Source organism: Rhea americana, unplaced genomic scaffold (genome assembly GCF_003343005.1).
Source record: "Rhea americana isolate MKP2758 unplaced genomic scaffold, rheAme1 scaffold_38, whole genome shotgun sequence".
In the NCBI taxonomy this organism is placed as follows: domain Eukaryota; kingdom Metazoa; phylum Chordata; class Aves; order Rheiformes; family Rheidae; genus Rhea; species Rhea americana.
Window position 1 is genome coordinate 4,818,292 of NW_028186512.1, and position 9,807 is coordinate 4,828,098.

Sequence of the window (9,807 nt, forward strand, 5' to 3'; positions counted from 1 at the left end):
CGGGCCGGGCCGGGGCTCCCTCCTGCCTCCCTCCCTGCTCATGTGCTGGAGGGAGCGAGGCCTGAAGGGCTGGGGCGCTGCCGCCTTGCTGGGCAGCAGAAGGCTGGAAGAGGGAAGGGCTGGGTCGGCTGTGGASTCGGAGGAGAGGAGCGCGCGCCTCGCGCCGCAGCCTTGGAAATGGTGACCTGGGCGCCTCGCTGGTGGCAGCGTGGAGATCGTTCACCTTTGCTCACCCACGTTCGCTGCTGCCGGTCAAAAGAAATATCAATAAATACGGTGAACTCTGTACTCGGTGCTGAACGTTTGATACTGCGGTACCGTAACCGCCCGGCCTATTCGTGGCAAGGCATGCCAGGAATTCGTCAGATGATGCTTGCCGAAGTGCCAGCCTCTTGTACCTTTTTCCTCCTGCTTAGGAAAAGTCATTATTCTGCCTTTTTCTGCAGGATCACAGCGCTTCTTTCCAGTCTGCGAGCAGGTGGATTCATGTATGACTTAAAGCAGAATGGATCGCTACCGGTACTTCATCTTTAACCAGAGGAACATGGTGGTGCTGGGTCTCTTCCAGGTCGCCTTCAGCACCGTGTGTGTTGTCAGCGGGTTCATAGACGGCGTTTTCAGAGCAGAATCTCTGCTGAGCAAAACCAGAACTCCAATTTGGGCTGGAATGGTAAAGTTGCACAGTATTTTCTATGTTTGGGTTGGGTTTTTTCYACCTCTGTGATCAGTATGCAGATTGGGGAGGGGGAGGGATCCTTGCCAGCTCTTGCCCAGCTTCCTGCTTCGAACCCAGCTGATAAAGGTTTCCTTACTATGCTAGAGGCGGAAGAGTGGATAACTGCTGCAGAAAGACCCCTCCTGGGGAGCTAAATGAAAACATTTTCTACTGGATATTATTGAAAAGGAGGTGTCGTGACAAATGATCTTTTTCTTTTTTTCTTTTTCTTCGTCCTCCCTGCCCTCCCCAAGAAATGCAGTGACCAAGGAAAGGTCAGTAGAGGTTAGGAGGGAGCTTCTAGACTGTCGAGACCAACATATTTCCTGCATTATGCAGATTAACTTCTTGGCGATAATCTGTGTAACAGAGCAAACTGCTAATAAGCCTGCATTGCAGCCAGGAATGGTGCTGGCTGTTTGAACYGGGTCTCTGGCTTTATGATAGTCTCAGCAGCTCAGATTCATTGGTTTAATCTTAGCTATTTACAGGATAGCTGCGTAGAGATACCAATTGCAGTGTCAAAGTCACTAGAAATCATTACCGCACAATTGCCTGTTCTTCAGCCTTATTCAAAACAGCTTGTCCAAAAGAACAGGTTTCCCCAGAAACCCAGCRTGAAACTCTACGTGTGTGACAGTGACAAAGTGGTGTTAAACGAAAAAATCTTGCCCTGTTCAAAGGGCTGCTGTTTATTCCAGTGCTTGAACTTCTAATAATTCAGACATTCACCTTTAACACTAGCTAAAGTATTTGAGTAGTTTAAGGAGATACTAGTTACACTGGAGACAGCTGTGAAGGAAAGTGTAGCATGTCGGGAAGTAAAAACATAGAGGTTATCATTAACTTTTATCCCTAATGACGTAAAGAGAAGTAGCACAAAAAACATTTTACTTCCCTGTGTGAAACGCAGAGGGAAAGAGACGACTGGGACCGAAGGGCCAGTTTCACTCCCRTGGAATAAACAGGCCTTTAGGAAAGGTTGGGCTTCACCAAGTAGTTTCTACCAAGTTTTTATTAAGACTCAATGTTTTTTATCTTACTTGGAAGAGCCCTTTGCCGAGGCGCTCTGGGCGTACCGGCGATGCAGCCGCGGTGCTTGTTACCCTGGTGGTGCCGCTCGTGCCGGGCGGGTGCGCGCGGCCMGTCTCCTCGCAGTCCACTGTCCTCCGCTGCAGGGTGCCTGGTGGGCGGCAGAGCGGGACAGGCTTTCAGTACTTCGTGACGCTGGCCCAATAATAGGGCTGAAGTCTGAATAAAGCCAGCCTGGAGATTGCTGTTATGGGGGTGGCTCTTAGATAAGACAGATTTTACGTAATCCACTGTCCTGCTGTCAACACTAGCCACCAAAAGATGCTTCAGAGGAAAGCGCAAGAAATCAGCACTTCTTTTCCCTCTTCATACTGATAAGAGCCTTGAAAACGGGGGCCTTTCATTTATCCTGTAGTTTATCTTCAGGATCTGGCACTTGTCTCCCAGTAACTAACTGCTTTTCTGGTCTGCAGGTCATGGGCGTCCCAGGCATTCTGGCTTTATTTTCTTCTCAGAGGAAGAATCCAGTTCTTGTAAGGTTTGGGGGTTTGCGTGTGTATGGGACATGGGCAAAACCTTTTTAGAGGCAATCAAGCACATTTGTGGTAGAAAATGAATTAGTTGGTTCTTGCTGTAGATTTGAGGCTAAATTTTATCTCCTAAGTTCAGTATCATGGAAGCCTTTCTTGCACAGGTGTTTGGCTTCCACGTGATTGTCACTGTAGGATACTTGTTAGTGTTGTGGGAGATCAAAGGCTGGTGCCTGTCACACTCGTTAATATATTTTGTTCATTTTTATTTGCGTTAATCTGTTGGGGGATCCTTTTTACCTTCTTGTTTCCCTTTGATTTTTGTGTGTAGGTGAATGCAGTGATAATTGCTTCCATAGTCTCTTGTGTCACCATCCTCATGATAATTGTTTATAGCTCACTAACTTTGAGCTAYGGTGAAGAGGAGGAGTTAAGTCCCATACCAGTCCATGCTGTCCACACAGTAAGTATCAGTTGTGCTGCTTACTGGTTAACATGACTGTCTTAATCTACAAATGAGATGTTACTTGGAATTGGAACAAGATTTACAGTATGCTTAARTTACCATTTGAAGTGATGCCTGCAGCACAGTACGCGTTAAAAATTTTGGAGCAAGTCTACAGGTAAATATCGAGCTAGGTACCAAAACCCACAAAACCTACACAGGCATAAGCAGACTTTTTATAGCAGCTCTTACCATTCAGAGCTGCTGCAGCGTTGCTAGTATCAGCGTCTRTGCAAAATAACCTACAGCGAGCCGGGGCGCCGCTCTGCGCGGCGGCTGACGCCCGACTGCTCGAGAGCAGTGGCGTTTTTCTCGAGCCGGGAATCCGAGCGCTGGGCAGTGTCGCAGACCTGCCTTCTCCTGCAGTCTGGCCTACATCCAACGACCTGCCGGCGTACGGCTGCCTGCCGCGCGCCAGCTGGGTATGCGCCCGAGCACGCTGAAGTCAGGCTAACTACTATTGCTGATTGACTGCACAAGATTATGTTTTGTTCTAGCAAAAACCATAGYACTGGCCATGAGAACGGACAGTTACCAAATGTATCCCTGGCCTCGTTTGATGCAGCAACTGTTAGGCTCTTAAATCCATTTCAGCATAGATCTCAATAGATAAATTGATTAAAGGGTCAGCTGATTAAAGGGAGAGATTATTTCAAGAGTATCCCACGCAGTAAACCTGAAAAGAAGGAATGAGTTGGCCCTGTCATACCTCAAACCTGGTACAAGCTATGACTTCCTGCGGGAAGCAGATGATGCTACTCATGAGTTTATTGACGGACAAATTCAAATATCAGGTTGGTAAGATGTAATACAGCAAGATGTTTTTCAGACTTGGGGTGAAGAGGAGCCGTTGTTCCATGGATTTGTGCTCACTGTTAAATGAATACAACTCATTTTCGGAGTTGTACAACCAGAGTACAACTATTTCCAGATCCAACACTATGCATAGGGTCTTAAATGTAGTAAGAAACCTTATCTTTCTGCTTGCTCTTTTTCATTTGAGTTTCACACTTGGTTTGCTCTACAGAGCACAGAAAGAAAAGCCTTAACTAAGACTGACTTTAAATCAATACCCTAACATGTAATTGCAACATTCTTACAGCACTTAGGCTGAAGCTCTCCATCAAAAATATTCTATTTTTCAGGATGTGGCTTTAACATTTGCTTTTTTTTTTGCTTACAGAAGTATGTACTTAATAAAGTTGTCAAGGGTGCCAACATAGCAATGTTAATTGCATCTGTCTGCAGTGCATTTGTGGTGCTAGTTATTGCTTACCTGGGATGCCGAAGTCTTCCGCACTGCTCGTGCTACGATAGCGTAACGGGAATGGTGAGTGAGGAGTTCAGGAGCACTAAGTTATTTGTATTGGATGTGGCTAGGAAAGGAAGAAAGTGGGGAGAAGATGCATGTTCTTCTATAAACCTTACCTGCACTTTAATTTTAAGAAATGAAGGTGATGTTAGAAGGCATTTATAGTTTTTATATTTTCCTTTTACTTCCTCCCTTCTTATTCAGAGTGTCGCATAAAACCTACTGAAGGTTAACTTAATTTTCCAAACCATTAGTGCTTAAGATAGTGTGGTGCCATTTCCTATGAATTTTTGCTCCCCTACTTAAAACATTTCTCTTTCCTCTCTGCCCCTTAAATCAATGATTGCACTGTRGCATAGCATTTCAAAGACTTTTCTTGACTAAGATACCAAGTATTTGAAAGTATGCAGTGTAAGGCTGCTTCCAACTTTCAAACTCAGATTTGTTGAAGGAGCAAATCACATGGACTTGTTACAGGAGTTCAGATATATCTTTTGGAACAAACCCACAGAATGAGTTTTTTGATGGCGTTATTTCATTCACAGGAGTGGTTGCAACCTAATGATGACCAAATTCAGGCTGTGGAAATGGTCTGCGCTGTACAAAGTGAGTAACTCTCTCCATCCATGTATTTAGATAGTCACCAGGGAGAAGGAAGGAACATCTCAGATAAGCTTTACCTCACAGGCCAAAATCTTGATAACCAAAATACTCTGAGCCAAAGGAACTTGGGATTTGGTCSAAGACTCTATCCTGGGTTTAATGATTTCTTCCTTTCCTTCCACATACAGGTCCCACGAACAGTGTTTTTAATTCCCCAGTTCAGTTTCCTATTCAAGACTTAGACACAGAGGAAGACATATCCAAACCTCCACCATACATCAGAATGGCTTGAAAAAGCGATGAACATTTTAAAACTACTTGTCTAGAAGTGTGGCAAAACAGATGTAAGAAATTCTTCATCTTTAAAGATTTTTTTTAATAAAACTTGCACAGAAAGAGAGCACTCATGATGCCCAGTGTTCAGCAAAGACCACAGTGCAAAGGGAAAGATCTGCCAATAATTTTGTACTATTCAGATGCTGTAAAGTTAAAATACCTCATTGCCTCTGGGAAGCATGAGCTAGCTTTCTCCACCTTTTGTATTTCATTCATGTTTTATTCTAGTAGAATTCATCATTCAATTTGTCTAGCAGTGCTAGCTTTACACATTCAAATATTAAATCCAGTTATTTTTTAAAAGAAGCTGGTTATGGAACACTCTCCTCCTCCTCAACTACTGTCTTGATTTCTGCCCCTCCCCTGTTGAATTATCTATCACAAAGGATCCACTTCAGTATTCAGCATCAATGTACTTTCCCTGTTGCTCTTGCAAGGATGGGGGCAGGAAACATTTCTGATACAAAGCCTTACCAATCAGGTACCTCTATCAACAGGTGGATTCAGTGGTGTGGAAGTGTTTAGTGACACCTAATTTTAGAGATGAAGTATAATGTTAGACTACGATAAGAACTTCATTTGCAATAACTCCCCTTACAGGGTAACTTAGATGCTCCGAATTCAGTTTAGAGGGTTTTTTTTTTTGTTTGGAATTTGGAGATTGAGATTTAAAAATGTTAGGCTCATTCCTAAAAATTTTAGGCTCATTCTGCTAAACCAGATTTAGTCTAAGGGCTTTACACCCTGGTCCTCTGTGTAAACAAACTACAGCTCCCACTTGACTTCCACTCAGCTGGCTCCTGAGTACTTAAAAATCCCATGTGCACTTACAGTTTACCTACAGGTAGGCTCAGAAGTGCCTGCAGGCCTTGATAAGTAATCTACTTATCCCCCTACATATATTAATATATCACATGAACTTACTTTCCAAGTCCTGTTTAAGTTCTCATCTTGGGAAAGATGTTACCTGCTGTTACCAGTAGGGTAAGTAAGGATTATTCTATTAGGCCTGAAACTCCAGGAAGGATCTCAGGTAATTATCTTATTGCAGCATATAAGGTGCCTTTGCCATTCCCGAGAGGAATGGGAATTAAATTGTTCTTGCAATCCTGTTTTCTAGATGCCAAAGGATTTTTCATATCACTAGTAAAGAGACCCAGCCACCTAAATTGAGGCTCTGCATTCTTCTACGTAGGCAAAGCGCCAGTTGCTCCTCTGAGTTAGCATTTATCACATACACACTTAAAACACTGCTGGTTCCAACACAGCTTGCTATAGTAATGAGAATTAGCATTACGATATCCAACTGAAGCGAGTACATATCCTGGTACATGCAGGTTAGCAAATCCTGACCATGTAACTTCTTTCTTTATAGTCTCCCTGGCCTCTTAAGGTTGGTCAGGTGCAGAGATGGAAAGTTAATTTCTATTAAATTGCTTGATATTACAGCAAAAGATGATATCTTGTACTTGAATATGTTTTTTCTCCTTAGAGCTTTACAAACCAGCAGTCCAAGCTGCATATTGAATAACTGCTAACAGACCTTAGCACCCTGGCATGGTCCACCCTGTACATAAGATGCTTAGCAAGTGTCTCAGTAACCGACTTTAACCCTTACCAGAACAGGATTATAAAGTCCAGTCCCTGCTCTGAATAGCAGRGCAACGTGATGAAGGTGCGAGGCACCAAGCCGCACCCGCCCTGCACACCGACCTCTCGCAGCCTTTCCCCGGCCGCGTGACACCCTTCTGCCGCACCGGTGCCTGAGCGGTCAGGACAGCGGTCTGGTTTAGGGCTGTAGTTCCCACTCTGACAAACAGAAGTTAGGCCCAGCACCAAGATAGCCAAATTCTTTCTGGATTCGGCTCCAAACGCCTCTGTGTGTCTGCCTGCACTAGCTAAAACACAGTCCAGGTAGTTACAGATGTTCATTTGAAGATATGTCAGCATTTTAAATCACTGAACCTAACCTGGAGATCAAACTGGAGAAAACCACATCCAGCTTCATAAGAACTATTCAGCTGATAGCATTTCTTACAGCCTGATGGATTTTATAGATCTTGGTACCAAAAAACCCCACTGACTCAGAGAAAAAACGGTGGAGACGGAGGAGCTGCCTTGCAAGTCTGCCTGCGCCGTGCCCTGCACCCTGAGCTATGAGCGCTGCTCTGGGGAAGAAACCAGGACAAGAAACAGCGGCTCAGCTTCCAGTCGCTCTAACAGGCTTAAATAAAATTAAACTTCGTAAGAGTATAGCTGTTTTTGTTTACCTGCAGTGCAACTGTTACACCAAAGCCAGGAATCTACAGAACCACTAGATAAAAAGGATTTCCTCCACTGCTTTCAATCTGCCTAGCCTAGCAGCATCGCTAGCAGTAGGTCCCCTCCAGGGTAACTTAGATACTCCCCCAGTAAGGATCCTACTTGCATTTGTATGAGAAGGAGGAAAAATGTTCAATTAAAAAACTGTAGCACTGTGAATGGTAACTATTGGTAATTAGCCAAATAAAATCCACTTTCAACTCAACCCTGACAAGGGTTGATGGACTCCTTACATTATTTGCCTTTAATGCAGTTATTCACAACATTGTAACACAAAAAAGTGATGCTGTGCCTTTTTCTCTGGCATAGCGCCTGTCGGCAAGCATCAAAGCACAAAGCATGACTACCTTCCTTTCCCCATCCTCAGGTGCTTCTGGCATATCTCCAAGTGACTGCTGATGAATTTTTTTTTTTTATTTTAAGAATATCTGCACAAACCACTGTCCTTAGAAATTAAAATAAAGTAAGACTCCCTGAGAGGTTATGATTGCTAAAAAATTAAAAAAACAGTTAGTTTGTCTTTGATTCTCCTTTATTCTGAATCAGAATTTTCCTTTAAGGAAGTAACTTAGTAAAAGTAGTTTGCTACAAAAACACACTGCTCCCATACAGAAGCATTATTTCGTAACTATCCGTAACAGCATGAAATGATGCATACCTAGCATAATACAACAGTGTTCAGAATACCTTAACAAAGCTAATAGATTTTGTTACAAACATGCAGAGAGCAAACTTCAACAGTAAAATAAACTTGCTCTAATGCAGAAATGTTTTCATCACATCAGGGGGATAACTCCTGAAATAAGGAGTTACTAATGAGGCTATGAAATCAGCACCTGACCTGCACAACGGCTACAAACAAGGCTGATGCAAGTCAAATCCCGCTGGGAAGGCGCTTGTGCATGAGCCGAGGACACGGCTCGTTCCTCTCAGTCAGCTTGGAGACTATTGTAAATCAGAGGCGCTAAGTTACCCGGTGAGCCCAAGAGACCTCTGGCAGTGTCAAATGCACCTCATCATTGACTATGAAACATACTTAATGGTACATACTGAAGCACCAGCACGTAAAAGAAATGTGCTCTACGCTATTTCTAAGTAAAAGTGTATGTAATTTGTTCAGCAGCAGCTATAAAGCCCTTGATGATGTCTGTATTTCCTTTCCAACCTGCCTTTGCAATCCTGCCAAAGGTGCAATTGCAACATTGCTATCACAGCAGTGGCGTGAAGACACCTAAGATGGCTTAAATATTCATAATTCCAACAATTCTTTCTACCCAAAGAAAGAGCTACAATATCGAAATTAGTGGAACCTATATACCGGTTTAATGCCACTCCCTCTAACTGGCTAGCACTGCAGAAAATACATTCATGATTGCAGATGCCAGTGCTATATTTAGTAGTCTATACTGCATGCTAGTTATGGCTCTTTCTCAGAGCCCAGCAACGTCTCCAGCGACATTTCACACCTTGCCTCACCCCCAGCTTTCTCCGTTGGAAATCAGATGTATTTTACTCATTACAAGCACACACAGCCATAACCCCTCCAGTAGCAAGGCCCTCTTCCGTTGTTCCCCGCAGCCTTTCCCTGGTGGTAAGAGCCTTGTAACCCAGCCAGCTTCCTTGTTCCTTCCCACCACAGAGAGCCGGAGTCACGGTGAAACATTCCCCTTTTGTCTTGGGCAAAGGCCCGTTTGGGAGGGAGTTGGGCCTGACACACCGCAGGTGCCTGTCAGAAGGTGATTGTAGCAGCTGAGACACCTTAACAGATGCCTGCAGAGTAACCTAAGCAAAGCCCGAGTGGAGGGAGGGGATTAAAAAAAAGTGCCCAGGTTCACAGCGTGTTCTGCACCAAAAATCCCGTGCACACAAGTGCTGCACCTCATGCACAAGGACTGTCTGTTTCCACCACTAAGAAATGCAAATATCTCAGAATTTTGAAGGGCAATGACACATGCAAATGTGCCTCAAATCTCCTCGAGGCCAAACATTTTATTATCTAGCTCTTTTCTAGGATATATTATAATGCTTTTCCTCTGCCTGGCTAAAATAGAGCAGCCTGTAAGTAAGTAAGTAAGTTGGACATCAGTATCTCACCTGTGTACTGAGCTATATACCCTCGCTATGCAATCTTATAAATCAAAGTTATGTGGTTACCAAGCATTTCATGCTTGTCTTATGTTAGCATTGTTTGTATTAGAAAAGATAAGCCATTTAAGTTTAAAAATATTTTCCTATTTTAGATAATCTTAGCAAAATGTTAMCTCATTCACCGACACGCAGAGCAAGTATGGAGACTCCCCAGGCTGTAAACCAAAGAATGCTGGAGCCCCATTAGTGCTGCGCAGCCAAGACACACAATAGTTTTAACGATAAAGAGGTGTAATCAGAAGGCTAATTGGGGGAGCTGTTTCTGAGAGTTAATATTCAACTAAGGGCAAAGTATTTGCTCAAG

General features: G+C 43.7%; 1 protein-coding gene across 6 annotated transcripts; it reads left to right on the plus strand.

Annotated features, from left to right (window-relative positions):
• The first annotated feature begins 6 nt into the window (after positions 1–6).
• LOC146591275 (uncharacterized) lies at positions 7–8,443 on the plus strand. Of its 6 annotated transcripts, none has more exons than XR_014896851.1 (7): positions 7–670; positions 2,221–2,280; positions 2,609–2,740; positions 3,966–4,112; positions 4,640–4,700; positions 4,886–5,041; positions 8,141–8,443. XR_014896851.1 is itself a non-coding variant. In XM_085313227.1 (6 exons), exons 1-6 carry the CDS (start codon positions 506–508, stop codon positions 4,987–4,989), a joined length of 669 nt encoding a protein of 222 aa, XP_085169353.1. In that variant the 5' UTR covers positions 7–505; the 3' UTR covers positions 4,990–7,286. The 6 variants fall into 6 exon arrangements, 3 of the variants coding, with proteins under 3 accessions (XP_085169353.1, XP_085169355.1, XP_085169354.1); XR_014896850.1 differs by lacking the exon at positions 8,141–8,443 and adding an exon at positions 7,074–7,286; XR_014896852.1 differs by lacking the exon at positions 8,141–8,443 and adding an exon at positions 7,091–7,286.
• The last annotated feature ends 1,364 nt before the right edge of the window (positions 8,444–9,807 follow it).